An 18,049-nucleotide genomic window follows, 5' to 3' on the forward strand; every position below is an offset into this window, starting at 1 on the left:
ATTTCAATATATGGCATTTAAAAAGGAAAAATACGTCTAACAAAAACTGGAGGAGAAAGAGGAAAAATGAAAGGTGCTCTGATTGCTTCCAGTGAAGCAGTGAAAAGTCAAATAATATTTTCTTAAAACTCCAAAATCAAGTAACAAATAAGATATTTATCAGTAAAAAGCCAAACACTAAACAATATTTTTATTGTAGTAAAATTTACTAAAGTAAGGTGGTGGAAGAGAAGGGAGGTTTGTGAAAGAAGGGAAGTGGACATTTATTCACCCAGGAATATTTAAGGGCTGACTTGACCTTGACTCGGAGCTGGGAACATGCTGACAGTGCGTGCCCTCCTAAAGCTTGTTGACAGCACTGGGAAGCAGGGCCCTTTCTTCCCTAATTTCTTGGCCTTTTAAAGATGATAATTGCTACCATGCTGTGTTTCTTGTAAGTCTGCCAATGAGCTGAATATTCTCCGTAACTGATCTCTCTGAGAATCAGGATCCCCATTTTACAGATGGAAAAACTAAAGGCAGGAGAGATGAGCCACTTGCCCATGTCACTTGGCTGAGCACAGAAGAAGATCCAGTGAACATGAGGTTACCTCTGCTCCAAACCACTAGCCAGGGTGGGTTTCAGTAACTAGGCCTGACTTCCAGGCCTGGAACCCTGGACTGGCTAGTCATTTATTCACCCCCAGGCTGTCAGGGCTGCCCCAGGGGCCTGGAGGTACACCAGGGCCTCATGTAGGGCCTCCCGGGCAGGTGCCTGACAACATTGTCTAACTGTAGTCTCCCTAGTTCCTGCTGTTGCTGGAGAAATCTGAATACTGAGTTCATCTTTCTCTTTTCATTATTTCTGTAACAATCATATTCCCATGGTCTCCAAAAATCCTATTTTGCTATAGAAAGATGAATACATGATCTTTCTCTTTTCATTCACTCTTTGACAATCCTTATTCTCCAGGAGGTAAATGGATGCCTCTAGCAAAATGGGCTAGATCATTCCAATGGAAATGTAAGTGCAAAAGAGACAAGTATGAACATATTTCAAAAATGTCTTTCTTGCATACATGCAGCCACTGATCTAGCAGTCTTCTATATAAATGTATTTTTAATAAGAGGAGTTTTCTTACAGAAATAAAATTAAACTGTGCACATTATCATTCTTTGTCATGGCAAAAAATTGGTAGACTCAAATGTTTAACGAATAGACTTGATAGCTAAGTGGTATTAGCTATCAGAATATATTGATCTGGAAAGATACCCATCATAATATTGTTGAGTGAAGAAAAAAAATTGTAATGCAATTTAAAAATCTTATTATTTTACTTAAGAAAAAGATCCATGTGTGTGTGTTTATATATGATTATATATTAGATGTGGAAGAATCTACACTAATCTTTTAACTTTGGCTGCTTTAGAAAGATGAAAATGGGGGTGGGGGGTGGGAGAGGGAAGGATTGGGAGTTTGGGACTAGCAGATGCAAACTATTATATAGAGAATGGATAAACAACAAGGTCCTACTGTGTAGCACAGGGAACTATATTCAATATCCTGTGATAAACCATAATGGAAAAGAACATGAAAAAGAATGTGTGTGTGTGTGTGTGTGTATGTATAACTGAATCATTTTGCTATACAGCAGAAATTAACAACATTGTAAATCAACTATACTTCAATAAAATATAAAAAAATAAAATAAAACTAATAAAAAGAAAGATCAAAATGGAAGGTGTATGAGTGCAAGGGGAAAGCATTTTCTTTAACTTTAAAAAAAAAATCTCTGGATTATTTTGCCTATTATTATAGCCATTTTTCCTTTGTAACAAAAAAATCAGTTAAAAAATTCATCCATTGTACTGATATACTTGGACATAAGTTTTGTGCACAGTTTATATTTATTTCTTAGGGCTAGACCTAGAAACAGAAATACTGACTCAAAAGCTATGACTATTTTCAAAATCTCTTGATAACGGTTCTTGCCCAAAGCATTAGTTTTTGAAACATTTCCCCCCAAATATCTCTGCTTATGTTCTGTCAGTATTAGAGTATAGTTTGCATTTGAAGAATTTTTACTGACCAGCTCCTTCTGTGGTCTCTGCTCAGAGGTTCTGTTTCTGGCTTTTGGTGATTGTGTAATGTCATAGGTTACACTGAAAGTACAGAGACCTAGGATTCCAACATTGCCTTTTTTAAAAAAATAAATGTATTTATTTTTGGCTTCGTTGGGTCTTTGTTGCTGCGTTAAGTCTTTCTCTAGTTGCATCGAGCAGGGCTACTCTTCGTTGTGGTGCGCGGCCTTCTCATTGCAGTGGCTTCTCGTTGCGGAGCATGGGCTCTAGGCACGAGGGCTTCAGTAGCTGTGGAGCACAGGCTCAGTAGTTGTGGTGCACGGGCTTAGTTGCTCCGTGGCATGTGGGATCTTCCGGACCAGGGCTCGAACCTGTGTCCCCTGCGTTGGCAGGAGGGTTCTTAACCACTGCGCCACCAGGGAAGCTCTCCAACATTGCCTTTTAATGAACTGTTTGGTTTCTCTAAAACTAGTCTACATGGACCTCACGTTTATGGAACCACTGTAATACACAGCTTGTTAATAACCCACTGTCAGTTACCACTGTGATAATTGTATATAACATGGTTGAGAGTCGTGAAGGTGGAAGTGAAATCCAGGAAAACATTTTATTTTTATTTTTTATTTTCTTTAATTTATTTTATTGAAGTATAGTTGATCCCTTCCCCATCCCCTCCCCCTTGGCAACCACAAGTCTGTTCTCTATGTCTGTAAGTCTGTTTCTGTTTCGTAAATAAGTTCATTTGTGTCAGATTTTAGATTCCATATATAAGTGATATCATATGGTATTTGTCTTTCTCTTTCTGACTTACTTCACTTAGTATGATAATCTCTATGTCCATCCATGTTGCTGCAAATAACATGTATTCTTTTTTATGGCTGAGTAGTATTCCATTGTATATATGTACCACATCCTCTTTATCCATTCATCTGTTGATGGACATTTAGGTTGTTTCCATGTCTTGACTATTGTGAATATTACTACTGTGAACATAGGGGTGCATGTATTTTTCTGAATTAGAGTTTTTTCTGGATATATGCCCAGGAGTGGGAGTGCTGGATCATGACAACTATATTTTTAGATTTTGGAGGGCATCTTAATTTTAAAATCAAAGAATTTTCATTTTAAAATCACTGACAGAGTAGGTAATAAAGTGTTTCCTATGAAGTCAAGATAGTAACTCTATACTTTCTTTCTAAAATTACTTTTTCATTATATGTAATGTATAGTCATTTTAGAGGATTTTAAAAGGGAATACTGCAAAAATGAGTTAAGGGGAAAATTAAAATCATGTACTATCCATCACTCAGAAACAACTGTATTGTGTGTGTATTTCAGTTTTTAACAAATATATACATATTTTGATACTAATAGGGCTAATTATTAAAATTAAAAATTATGAAAAGTACAATTATGTAATAAAAAAGCATTGAACTTAGAACTAACTAAACTAGAATAAAAGTGCAGTCCTTAATTATAGATGAAATTGTATGTTTTAAAAATAAAATAGTTTTTATACTGTCAACATTTTGGAGAAGATAGTATAGCTCAACAGTTTCTTTCATCCTTTTGTTAATCATCACATTTGGTCATGGCCCCTGGTCTTTGAAATAAATAATCAGATTTACATAAAGGTATATTTGATTCTTTTTTTTTTCCCCTTAGTGCCACTGACAAGTTGAAAATGCTTGCCATATCTTTATGTATCTTTGCTATACTGTTTCCAGTGAAAATAATGAGTACTTATATTTCTGGAAGGCAAAGACTTGTGTGTGTAAGATATTTCTTCAATTTTGGTATATTTTGAGTATACAATTAATAAATGACTATTGATTGACATAATTACTGTGTTGCAAATCAAGTTCTCATTACTGATGAAAAGTTTAACTTTTAAAATTGGGATTGACATATTAGTGTATAAAATGGATAACTAATAAGAACCTGCTGTATACAAAAATAAATACAAAAATAAATAAAATAAAATTCAAAAATTCAACCTAAAAAAAAGTCAAACTCAAAAAAAAAAGAACCCTTACATTTACAGTAGCATTCCCTTACCTATGATTGTGTGAGACTGTTTTGAAAATATATTCTTGAAACATACCTTTTTTTTTTTTTACAAATAATTAAGATCATTCTTACTTAAAATTATGAGAATGGCTTTAAAAACCTGTTCTACTAGTTAATATAAGGAGCAATTGTTTTGATTGTCATTGGGATATCTTTGCACTAACGTGAACACTCACTAGCCAATCTCATCTCAAATTCAGGATTTGCAGAATAATCAACAGTTGTTGATGACTGTATATATTCAGAATAAACAGAATAAAGTGGAAGACAGTTTATAAGATCACTGATGTTGGTCCTCTTTTTTCCCCTAGCTTTATTGTGATATAATTGACATTTAATAATGTATGAAATTAAGGTGTACTATGTGATGATTTGATGCACATATATATTGCAAAATGCTTATGCTGGTCTTTTCTTGAAAAAACATTTTATATCATGAAGAATTCGATTCATGCAGATTTTCTTAGACCTATTCTTCACTTTCTCTACTCCTAGAATTTTTAACCATTACGTTAGTGTGTTGAAATGTCAGTTTTCATCATAAGGTAGGTCTTGCCAATCACCCACGTATTATACTACCCCCAAGATGTCATTTTTTTAAACTTAAAATGCCCTAAAAATATTCCTCTGTGGGTGACTTCCTCCAGTTTTTTCCCTCTCACGCCCCATGAATAGAAACCTTGTGCTGCTGAAATGATGGAATACCAACCTCAAATAAGACTGCCAATGAGATTACAAGGATTATGGAGCACATGGCAAAAATAGAAAGAACAAAATATTTTTAGGACATAGTTTTAGTATGTTGTTTTACTTGAGATTTTTATTCTTGGCTCAAAAAATGTTTAAGATACAAGTTAGGGAGACTAAGAGGTAAAAACTTACAGTTACAAATAAATAAGTCACGGGGATGATATGTGCAGCATGGGGAATATAGTTAATAATATATTGTAGTATCTTTGGTGACAGATGGTAGCTAGACATCATGGTGACGATTTTGTAATGTATAGCAATATTGAATCACTGTGTTGTATACCTGGACTAACATAGTGTTGTAGACCAATTATACTTCAATTTTTTAGAAAATGGAGATACTGGGAGGAAATGCATCAAGATGCTAATGATGGGTATCTCTGGGAGGGATGGGCTATGGGTGATCATTAATTTTTACTTTATACTTTTAGGTATCTTTCGTTGTCTGCAGTGAACATGTATTGCTTGTAAAATTAGAAAGCCATGAGTGTCCTTAAAAATGAAAAAAAAAACCAACAAAAAACAAAAATGAAAAAAAGATGAGGTGTATGGGTCAGAGTTTAACGAGAGGTAGAGCCAGCATGGGATACATATACACGAAGGGATGTGTTACCTGGACCCGCTTTCTGAGATTATGAAGCTGGCTGAGTAAGCCTGGAGTCCATAGTGCAAGTGGCCTGGAAAGGAAGATTGTAAGCAGAATGGAACCCATGGGATGCACTGTTTGTAGTCGCTGAGCTCAGGGAGAGCCTAAACCCTCCTTAAAGACCTCACCTGATTAAGTATGACTCACCCAGGAGAAACTCCCATTTTATTTGCTCAAAGTCAATTGCATAGGGACCTTAATTACATCTCCAAGATCTTCTCACCTTTGCCATATAACATAACCTCATTGCAGGAGTGATGTCCCAACATATTCGTTGGCTCTGCCCACACTCCAGAGGAGGGAAGGTTAGTACAAGATATGAGAGGGCTTCACCTAAGGCTCTGTGACCTTGTTTCACTGCCCCATGGAAGCCCCTCAAAGACCCTCCATTACTGAATCAGGTCCAGCTGCTCGCTGCTTACAAAATCGATACTCACAAATGCTGATAGAAAGGAAACTTGCCTTTAATCAGAATGCTGACAGTCTGGGGAGATGGTGGACTCAGTGTCCCCCAAAAACTACCTCTGAAGATTCTGCTCAACCATGGAAGCGTTTAAAGGGAAACAGGGAAGTCATCTCAGTGAATCATTGAGATAGGGGGTCAGAGTCGTCGCCATGCCCCACTGCGTGCAGGCGTGTGTGCAGGCTTGTTGATTCCTCGTGGTCTTTCTTGGGATACTGTCTTGTTCACACAGTTTGTTGGCGAGGTTACTGACGCGGAAGCTAGGGAAGAGATCTGGTCATCTGTTAATTACTTATTCTTCATTTCTACTTCTTTGATCTATGGAAAGAACCAACGGATTAGGCAAGGTATTGTGTGGTCAAACGATGTGAAAGGGGTGCTAGGGCCGGAGATGAGTAGAGCGTGGGGGGTACCTGGTGTAAGGTTAGTGACAAGACAGAGGGGCCCCCTGTAGAGAGCTCTTTCCTGCAAAGAGCTTTTCCCTGGCAAAAGCTGCTGACACATCCCAATACAAGAAAAGTTTTAAAGCCCTTCTGGCCACAAACTCACCCACCAGAGTGTCTCCTCATGAGGTTTCTGAACACCAGGGCTAAAGCAAGCTGTCTGTTTTTTTTGCAGCTCTGCCCTGGATGGGCTAAGCTTGGCCTGGTCTGTCAGTCCCAGCAATTTCTCTGACCCTGTAGCATTTTTAGACTCATATTTCACAGTGACCAACTATTCTGTGCCAAAGTGTGGCCCCATAAAGAAGCAAATAAATAAAAATGTTTTGACCTTTTAACTCTCCTGACTTCAGCCATTATTTGTCTTAAGGAGAACTGGCTATTACCCAAAGAAACACTCCATCATCTAAGGATAAAGGCCTTTGTTTTCTTCCTATCAGCCACTTGACAGAACAATTTGGAGACATTGAAGGAAGATTTCAATGAATGCTAGAAGACTCTTTTGAACCACCGTGTCCGTATAATAAACACATAATCCTATGGGACTAGTTTAAATTTCTTCATGAGTCTACTTTATCCAACGCGTATGCATCATTTAACGAAGACAGTTGTTCAGAAGTAGTTTTGACTTAGTCACGAGCCAGTTTGGTGTACCCAATGCCAAAATATCACTTATTATTTTTCAGGCTGATCTTTTTTACTTCTGGAAGCATTTTGATGCTCGGTTGAAAATTAGATTTGCCAAGCATTCGTGAGTAGGATTGTTTGAAGGCTAGGATTGGGAGTAGTTTTGTGTTTTGTTTTGTTTTTTTCTCTGAAGAGTGACTGTGGTTTTGGCAGGCAGTAAACCTTGCTCGAGTGAAACTCTGGTTTCTTTCTCTCTTTGGCAGTAGGCTGTTGCTTGTACTACTTATTTGTACTCAGTTATTTCGGTTCCTAGCTGCTGCCATTAACTGGGCCTCCCCTGAGCATGCATAGTATAGTGGTCAGCAATTTTTTTTTTAAATTTTATTTATTTTTGGCTGCATTGGATCTTCGTTGCTGCACGCAGGCTTTCTCTAGTTGCGGCGATCGGGGGCTACTCTTCCTTGTAGTGCACGGGCTTCTCGTTGAGGTGGCTTCTCATTGCGGTGGCTTCTTGTTGCGGAGCACGAGCTCTAGGCGCTCAGGCTTCAGTAGTTGCAGCACGCGGGCTCTAGAGTGCACGCTCGGTAGCTGCGGCGCACGGGCTTAGTTACTCCTCAGCATGTGGAATCTTCCTGGCCCAGGGCTCGAACCCGTGTCCTGTGCATTGGCAGGCGGATTCTTAACCACTGCGCCACCAGGGAAGTCCCTGGGGCAAATTTTATAAACAGATTTTGTGGCTACTTTTCTTATCCAGGATTCAGCTTATCAAATTTTCTGTCTGCCTGTGAGCCCCAAACTGTGTCCTCTGATGCCTCAAGCATCAATAGGGCAGCAGCTTTTTTCTGCCTGAGCTCCAGGCAGATTGGGCGGGCCATGCCCCAAGGCAAAGGCTGCTTTTTACAAATCACTTGGGTGCTCTGTCTTTGGAGAGAAGTCTGCTGTTCACTTTCTCTCTGCTTTTGGTCCCTCTTAAGTGCCTTCCAGTAGATTCTGAAAAATATTTTTTCCAAATTTTCTGTTATCTGTGGGAGGATTAGCCCAACTAAACCACGCCGTCATTTCCCAAAGCCAGAATAACTCAAAAGAAAAACAAATCTAGATGATTTATAAAATAAATCAAAGCGATGCTGAAATTAAAGGCCACTAATTTAGATATAGGGTAGCTAAGATAGGGTTTTAGAAAGATCACTATTCGCCTAAGCTGGACACTTTATTTCTAGTAATACACACTAATTATCTGTTAGAAGCTTCTACCTGCTGTCACGTTTTCTTGACTTGGTGGTTGGTCACAGCATCTAGATGATTTTCACCTGAATTTCTCCTAAGCCTGAGCTATAGAAAATGATAGGAAATAAAAGAGGGAAAGAGCATGACTGGCCTTTATTCGTGTTTCTTCAGCAAATAATCACACTTCTTTTGTTCTTCTCTAATGTCATTTTAGCAGCTCTTCCCTGAGTTGAGGATCAGAGTAGTTATGAAAACCTGGTCATCATGAAGTTTCACAATTAAAATTTCTAATCCAGAGAGAGATGTGAACTACTTCAGTAAAAAGCAAACACAGCATACCTTTGCACTTAGTAACTGAGGCTTCTCAGAGCACAGTCCACAAGCCTATAAATAGACTACATACTCATTTCCTGGGATAAAAGACAAACAGAAAGAATGTTACAGGCCCCTTGTTTTATTTTGAGGAGATAATTGCATTGTTCTATATTTTCCCTAGAATTTAATTTTCCTATTTATAGGGTTGGTATAAGTAGATTAGTAGTTTGTCTGGTTTGATAGAATGAAATTGGCATGGTTTGGTATCTGTTTTATTGCAGATTCTTAGAATAGTGTTTCAAGTTATTTGCTTAATGGTCAAATCAGCTTAACTCATAATTGCATTTACTTTCTTATATGACCTTGACCCTTTTTGCATTAAGAATTGCAACTCATTTCAATTTTAATTTTCAATTGTTGGCAGAGTGTCCGTAATTATTTTGGAGTTGCGAACTATTAGTATGGTGCAATAATACCATGAGAAATAAAAAAGCTGTTTTACTTGAATTGTTCCTTTTTGTGTAACAGACATAAAATTTATTCCAACCTAATCTTCAAAAACATTTGTGTAACTGGTACTAACTTCACACGACAGTCAAATAGCCAAAGAAATAGACAAAACTTAGTAAATTTAACAAGGAGAAGAATAAGAAACCACAAAAGGAGGTATTGTAACCAAAAGAACATTAGGTGGTTTTTTTTTTGCTGTTATTTTAAGAACTCTACAGAAATTCAAGACGTAACGAGTTCTTAAAGATCAGAATGAAGCATGGAGGGAAAATTGAAGGAAGAAGCATTAAAATAAATAGGGATTTAGGGGCTTCCCTGGTGGCGCAATGGTTAAGAATCCACGTGCCAATGCAGGGGACACGGGTTCGAGCCCTGGTCTGCGAAGACCCCACAAGCCGCAGAGCAGCTAAGCCCGTGCACCACAACTACTGAGCCTGCACTCTAGAGTCTGTGAGCCACACTACTGAGCCCACGTGCCACAACTGCTGAGGCTCGTGTACCTAGAGCCTGTGAGCCACAACTACTGAGCCCACGTGCCACAACTGCTGAGGCTCGTGCGCCTAGAGCCCGTGCTCTGCAACAAGAGAAGCCACCGCAATGAGAAGCCTGTGCACCGCAACGAAGAGTAGCCCCCGCTCGCCGCAACTAGAGAAAGCCCGCATGCAGCAACAAAGACCCAACACAGCCAAAAATAAATAAATAATTTTATAAAAAATAAATAGGGATTTAAAAGAAACATTTAGTTGGTATCAGAGGACTGATTGCTTCTTCATAGCATAGGGAGCTTAGCATGGCAGCCCTTTAGGAGTGAATACCTCTGTGGTCCGAGTTAGAAACTGCAAGTAGTTGAAACTGAATTATAGCCTTGATTAGTTTGCAAGAAATCATCATTATGTCTGACATCCTTATTAAGAAGGAAATCATCATCACCATTATCAATACCATTTTCATGGTCAAAATCATTAGAATTTACTGAAGTGTTTATTTTATCTCAGGCACTGTGCTGAGGACTTTGCATTCATTATCTCATGTTTTCCGATACTCTGGGGGAGAGTCTCTTGTTAGCTGTATTTACAGATGAGAAAACGGAGGCTTAAAACGTTTAATTAACTTATCCTAAGGTCACAGACGGAATAAGTGGCAGAGATTGGACTCAAAATTGACTTTTCTGTCCCTCAATCCTATGCTCTTAGTCATCAATCACAAAAATAATAATCTGGAAAGAATATGAAGCCTAAATTACTGATTTTAAGATCTCTGGTTTGGAGTTTGCCATGAAGCAATATAAAATTTTGTGTTATGGCCAAAATAATTTTCTGCCAGTATGAATAATTCAGGAATATGTTATTTATCTCTGCAATCTCCTACTTCAGTTTCCAGTAGAGGTTGAACTGCTAGCATGGAACATTTGACCATTATTATTTCAGAGGATGGCAGAGAGTTGCATTTTTCAAAGAACATTATTTACAACAAGGCAACGTTTTCTCGATATAAGCTGTATTTTTAAAATCTTTTCTTATCTTTTTTTTTTTCTCTCTCTCTTAGGAAAAATTGGATGTAGGGGTGAGGAAAGAAGTTGATGGCATGGGAACCTCTGAAATAAAATATGGAGACTCAGTGTGCTATATACAGCATATCAACACGGGCTTGTGGCTAACTTACCAGTCTGTGGATGTGAAATCTGTGAGAATGGGTTCCATACAACGTAAGGTAAGAGTATTGCAAAACAGTATTTATGGCAGTCGTTATTAATGAACGAAAAACACAAATGCACGACAAAAAGAAGCAGCTAACCCTGTCTGCCACCTGCTAATGTTTGTAATTTACATGCTAGAGGTCCAGTCCCACCCTAATAAACTCTCTGGTTTTTGTAAGTGAACAGCGCTGGCTGTTATATCACTGATTTAAATACTAGGTGAAGAAATACGCTACTCTTTTCTGGATCCTAGCTTGGTCTGCCTAATTCACTGTGTCCTCTGTGATGCTGCTGGGATTGTGTGTACAGTATCTTTTTTACAATGCTCAATAATGCTCATGCGTATAAATGTTTAGTGTTTGTGAGTTTCGTTTCTTTTATTCCCCAAACTCATTTGCAGACGTGCTCATACACTCACCTCTGAGTCCTTCACTGATATCCCATCGCTTACAAGACGACAGTTAACGCCTTTTGATAGTATGTGACGCCCTCTCTGACCTGCCTCCCATCTGTCTCTGCCCCATTCTCCTATTCTTTGTCCAGTCTCTGGGTGTCTTCAGGTTCCCCAGCACACCAGCCACTTACAGCACATTCCTTCCAATGCCTCAAAGAAACGTGGCTTTTCCACATCTGCGCCTTTGCACATACCATCTCCTCTGTTTGGAATGCCCTTTTAAATTTCTTTTTTTCCTCCACCCAGTTCCTATCTATCCCCCAGGGGTTAAGTTTAAAGATGATCTTAGATGTTCTTCCTATCTAAGTTCATCTAGTACACCCTCCTTTGCGTTCTCATAATATTTGTATATTATTAAATTTTATATACACTCTCTGTGCTATTTTATTTACTAGGCTACATCTCTCTCTCCCTCTCTAATTTGTGAGCTTCTTTATGGCAAGTACATAGCATTGATACTAGATTGTTCACATTTCATGTTTTTACACCGCCATGTAACAGTACACAGAATCAGATAATGGGATAACTGTTATTTCTATAATAGACCTTGGAAGGGAAGTAGTGGGGAAGAAATGTTTATTTTCAGTAGATTTCCTCATCGTAACGTATACACATTCCAGTATGGATTGTTCAAGGTTATTGCTATCTTTTTAGAGTGACCAGTGCTGATATTAGTGGAGTGGGAAGCTAATCCTGCTTTGATGGAGTTGGGCTTAAGTGCATCCCTGTACCACCTTCCTCAGAGCTTCGGATGGAGAGCCTGGGACAACTCTGCCACAGACCCTTATAATCGTTATAATATGATTGCTTGTCTTTGGGGTCTTTGATCTAGGCTCATAAATTTAAATGTGTTTGTGTTCAGTATTTGTATAGCGTTCATTCTGTCCCACGACTGAGCCTCGCTGTTTTTAACTTTTTATCATGGAAATTCAAATATATGCAAAAAGGGTACAATGAACCCTGTGTATCCATGCATCGGTCACCTTCAACATTTTCTGTGCTCTCCACTCATTTCATTTATCCCTCACCCTGTTGTCATTATTATTACTCTACTCTCTTATTCCTTATCCATGGATTAAAGTCAGAGTGGGACTTACATTCTGCATCATAGGCTAACAAAGAGCTTGCTTTATAGAAGAATTTGACAGGGGTGTTGAGAAGCTAACCAGTCTTATTTCCATTAGTAAAGTAACATGTGAAACAGACTTTATAGGCCATAGAAGAGATAATCTAACACAATCTCTACTGTAAATGTATTACTACTTCTAGAACCATCTGTTATATTAAATCTTTATCGAGAGACCTCAGTGTGGTCATGACAGGTGAGGACTTCTCAGTCTAGATCTCCTAATGTTTATACACTTCCCAGTTAGCTAGTATCTTCAAATCATTTTATTTTTCGAGAAAAGCATGTGTGGTATATTCGCCAAATCGTTACATATTTGAAACTGACTTTCTGTTGTTGTTTCATATGAGTAAAACCTTGGTTAGCTAAAAAAATGTCTGAATCACTTTTCATAGGTTTTATGTATCCTGCTTAGTGTGGGTATTCATGTTTTGCTGCAGAAATATAAATTCATTGATTATGCAATGATGCACGTACCATACTGGGTGTTCCACATGTACAGTTTATACATTGTATTACATTAAAAAAAAAAACCCTGAAAACTCTGAATTATGAAATGCATCTGTCACCTAGGATTTTCTAAAATTTATTTTATTGAAGTATAGTTGATTTACAATTTTGTGTTTGTTTCTGGTGTACAGCAAAGTGATTCAGTTATACATATACATACATTTTTCTTTAAGGTTATTGAATATAGTTCCCTGTGCTCAACAGTAGGACCTTGTTGTTTATCCATTCTCTGTATAGTAGTTTGCATCTGCTAACCCCAAACTCCCAATCAATCCCTTCCCCACCCCCTCTCCCCCTTGGCAACCACAAGTCTGTTCTCTATGTCTGTGTCACCAAGGATTTTTAATCAGCACACGTAGGTCTTTTAAAACTGACAGGAGAATTGTGCAGCGTATCTTTGGCCTCCTTTTCTTACAGTTGTAATTTCTTTCTCAGGAGCACAGCTAGTCTCTCTCCTCCAGGTCAGCTGTCTTCCCCTTTGGCATTCCTGTCGTTCTTACACAGTCTCTGCATTTTGCTTCTCAAATGTGTCCCCCAAATCACTCACTTTGTTTTCTTTGATGCGGTTCTGTTCCTTAATGTCTTTCCATGTCTTTGAAATTTTAGTTTTCTTGTCTTTTTCGTTATCTCACCCAGGTCACTTTTTATCTCAGCTTGCTGTCTTTTCATCTATTCTGGTTGTTCATCCCAGTATGACTTCTTATTGCGAATTTTCACAGAAGTTATGCCTTCTTGCATCCTGTGGACAATTGAAATAGTTTATATATTTAAATAATATCCTGCTATTTCTATTTTATCTGACTTTTTAAAAAATTAGCAATGATTGCTAAATTTTATCCATTGAAGAGAGAAAAAAATCATGTTTTAGTGTCTTTTACTTTGTTGATAAATAGGTTAATAGACATCATGATATTGAAGAATCCTTACATTCATAGACTAAACCCAGTTTGACCTAGTTTATTATTCTTTTGAAATCTTATTAGATTCTATTTATGTTTCATTTAGAATTTATCTAGAATTATCATATATATTCATTTTATATATGAAATTTATATATTAATTTTTCTTTGTTTATGGGTACTGAAATTTGAATTTCATACAGTTTTCAGGTTTCATGAAATATTCTTTTCTTGGTCTTTTTTCAGCCATTAAAATTGTAGACCATTCATAGCTCACAGGCTATATAAAAATAGGCAGTGGTCGTAGTTCACTGACTAGTCTACCATGAAGAGTATCATTTCTTTGAAGGTTCATTAGAGCTCACTTGTAAAACTGTCTAGTCCTATAATCTTTTAAAAATTGGATCTTAAATTTCCTTTCCAATCTCTGTTTAATAAATTGGTATCCTCAAATTTTCTACTTCGTTGGGCGGATTGCTTTCGATGATTTTTAACTTGCTGGGAAGCCATCCTTGTCCTCTGGAGTAGTCAGTTTTGTTCTTAAATTAAAAAAATTTTTGGCCATTAAGTTCCATATAGCATTGTCTTATTATCATTTTATAATTTTAATGTCTTCTTTTGTATCTTACATTCTTTTCTCCCTGTTTTTTTCTTTCCATTTTATCCTTAGCCTGGTTTGTGAGAGGTTTAACTATTTTATTTATCTTCTCAAAAAATAAACATTTCGTGTTTATTCATCCTTTTCTCGTATTTTATTTGATTTCTAGTTCATTAAATTCTCTTTTTATCTTCAGTAATTCTCCTTTTCTATTCAATTTGTTTTTCTTTTTTAGAGTCTTAAAGTGAGTAATACGTTCCTTCACTTTAGTCATTTTTTTCTTTGTCAATGAAGGCATTTAAGGCTACAAAATTGACTTTGAATACAGACGTATCTGTCTCATTGATTTTGGTATTAGGAGTTCCTCTTTACATTGCTTTCTAGGTAGTTTATGATTTTAGTTCTAGTTGCTAATTTTAGTTCAGTATACCTGATTAAATGTCCTAGAAACATCTTGCTGTTCGTGTTGAGTGAAGGAAGTTAGGCACAAATGGTTCCATTTACATATAGTACACAAGTGACCTTTGCTGTTGAAAGTCATGAAGGTGGGGAACATTGTGGTGGATGGGGCAGGAAGGGAGCTCCAGGGCAGGTTTTAAGGTGCCATATTATTCTCTTTCTTGATCTGGGTGTTAGTTACGTGGTTTGTTCACTTTGTGAAATTGATTCCGCTGTTCACTTAATATTTTGCACTTATCTCTTCATGTTGTTCTTTCTTAGAATGTTCAAAAAGATAAAGCTAACAAAAGAACTCATAAAATAAAAACACATTTTTTTTAAAGAACTGAGGTGCCTTAGAAGCATTGCTCAGTACTTATTAATGAACCCAGCTATGTTCAGAACTACCGAATAACTAGTATCCCATGTAATGTTTTCCTTTGCTTTGTTCAGAGTTTGCTTAGACTGTGGATGAATCATTGAACATAGATATGTGAAAACATTCTAGTGATTGTTTTTCAAATCAATGTATTTATTGATTGGTTCTTTAAAACAACAACTGATTCATCTTTCAAACAATAGCTGAATAAATATATTGAATGACTAATTTGTACAGGGACCCGTGCATATTATTTTACCTGAACCTGACAGCTTACAGTTCCCTTCACCTGTCTTTTGACTCTGTTTACTGTCATGGCTCACCTTTTTGAGTTGCCTACTTCTTAACACCCATTTGGAAAGGAGATATTGGCAGTAATGGTGTTATTTCTGCTTTCGTGCAGGCTATTATGCATCATGAAGGTCACATGGATGACGGCCTAAACTTGTCCAGATCTCAGCATGAAGAATCACGGACAGCGCGTGTCATCCGGAGCACAGTCTTCCTTTTCAATAGATTTATTAGGTACATTGTCCTTTGTTGTGGTGGTGGTTTAATATTTTATTTTAATTTTCTTATCAGATCTACAAGTAAACAATTCTAAAATATACTGTGGTGGTAAATCTCATACAATTTGGCAGTTCTGCAGAGCCCGTTAGAAAATGCTAGTTAGATGATTTTATGTCTTTCTTTGAAATGAATTTTTTAAAAAAGACTGTGGTTTTAAAAATTAGATGTGTAACTTATAATTGATAGCTGTACGTCAGAATTATTCTATGACATATCCCTATGCTAGCCCTTTCACACTGGAGGTAGTACAGCCTACATACTTCGTGAGTTTTGAACTCAAAAAAATGATTCTTGCAATAAGTAACCTTTCCCACCCTAATAATGGAAACAATTGCATATCTACAAAACTAAATCAAACTTGTGTCCAATGTGTTCTCTGGGAACATATACCAATATATACTCTGGTTGGTGATGGGTATTTTGTATCTCTTTAAGCTTACCAATTTGATGGGAAAAAGTGATGTATATGTGTATATGTATTTATTTATAGTAGGTACATATTTACTTATAATTATTTTAAAAATTTGCACTTATGTGAGAGTTGTGAAAAATGGGTGTTGACCAGTTTTCTTCATTTATTTTTTTCTTTGTGATTTACCCTATTATTTGATAATATTTCTATTAGGCTGTTATGAGCTTTTGTTATGTTAGCGATACTAATTTCCTATAATCATATATAAATTGCAAATATTTTCTCAACTTACTGGTTTGGAAAGATTTTAAAGTGTTTTTTCATCATGGTTTACTCTATAAATCAGCATATGAAAGACCTTTGCCACCCAAGATTATATAAATATTCACTTAATTATTCTCTGCTTCTTTTATAAACCATCCCATTGTGTGTGTGTGCATTTGTGTGCATGCTTTCATGAAATCAAAGAATGTGCACAGCATTCGGCTTCATCATATCCTTAGTATTCATCTCACCTCTCTGCCTCATCTAAACCCTAACCCTTTTTAGAGGGAGTAAGGCTTAGAGATGGGGTAAGCATCAGATTCTTATCATTTTTTATGGTACTTCTTGTAATAAATAAATTTTTGACTTTGAAATTATAACTTATTTTAGGATCAGTTCAACTTAGATTTTTTTCCAGCTTGTTCTTTCCATGGTTCTTTCTGACTACAGCCTAATCAGTTCTGTAAGGATTGAGGAAAATAATCATAAATCCTTAAAATAGTCTGTTTTCTATGTAATTATATACATCAGTACTGACTTCTTCAACTACAAAAAGACAAATTTTTATTACATTGTGACTTGTGTGGTATTTTCAGAGGCACTATGGAGATTCCATTTGGCAAGCAAGAGCTAAATTAATACTAGAGAAAAAACGGATTATTTGTTTTAAAATATATTTTGTCAGAAAGATACTATATCCGTGTTTAGACTTAATGTAGTGACGGTATGTCTTAAATGGCATTTTGTATGTTGGTCGAGATACGATAATTCATCATGGATGTGATTTGCTTTTCCACATTTGTTCTTTGCTCGAGACCAATCATATTTTTTTTTAAAAAAAGTAATGTCTGTGATTTGGAAGCTTAATTTTAGAATCTAACACTTGCTTAATTGACTAGATAGAGAACCAAACATGGGAAATTTGGATTCTGTGGTAAAAGTACTTCCTGAATTATATATTTGCTGCTTCATGTTGAAATTCAGTTTTTGTTTGGGTTATTTGAATGCAATTCATTTATTATACTTATCTTGATAAAACAGGTTAGTTATATAACCTATATTTAGCTATAGTTAGCTCTCTGTATCCAAGGAGTTTGCATCTGTGGCTTCAACCAACCATGGATCAAAAATATTAGGAAAGAAATTCCAGAATGTTTCAAAAAGCAAAACTTGAATTTGAACCATGATGACAACTATTTACATAGCATTTACATTGTATTATGTAGGTTAGCGAGAGATGATATAAAGTATACAGGAGAGTATGTGTAGGTTATATGTAAATACTACATCATTTTATATAAGGGACTTGAGCATCCACAGATTTTGATATCTGAGAGAGGTCCTGGAGCCAACCCCCAGTAGATACTGAGGGAGGGATGATCATTTAAAAAGATTATCTGATTCCCATTCTGATCTTTAATCTTTTTTTCTGTTTGCCTTGGGTCTAAATTTACTCTTCTTTTTTTTGGTTTCAGAGGATGAAGGCTGACATCATTGATTTGAGACCTTTCTTATGTCACTTAGTGCTAAAATATCTGTCCTTAGTGGCATCTCTCACTCTTTGTTGTGCTGTGTTTCAGTTTCCCATTTAATT

At 36.6% G+C, this 18,049-nt stretch overlaps 1 protein-coding gene across 2 annotated transcripts in view; it reads left to right on the plus strand.

The window, feature by feature from the left end:
* The window catches only part of RYR2 (ryanodine receptor 2), a gene marked incomplete at its 5' end in the record, with an annotated part of 721,806 nt that overhangs the window by 340,865 nt on the left and 362,892 nt on the right, over positions 1-18,049 (plus strand). For both annotated transcript variants that reach the window (XM_082674159.1, XM_082674158.1), the window contains 2 exons: positions 10,655-10,819; positions 15,613-15,734. In XM_082674159.1, coding sequence (XP_082530285.1) covers positions 10,655-10,819; positions 15,613-15,734 — 287 coding nt within the window. The remainder of the gene's footprint in view (positions 1-10,654; positions 10,820-15,612; positions 15,735-18,049) is intronic.

This window comes from Grampus griseus (genome assembly GCF_964374135.1).
Source record: "Grampus griseus genome assembly, chromosome: 16".
Classification (NCBI taxonomy): domain Eukaryota; kingdom Metazoa; phylum Chordata; class Mammalia; order Artiodactyla; family Delphinidae; genus Grampus; species Grampus griseus.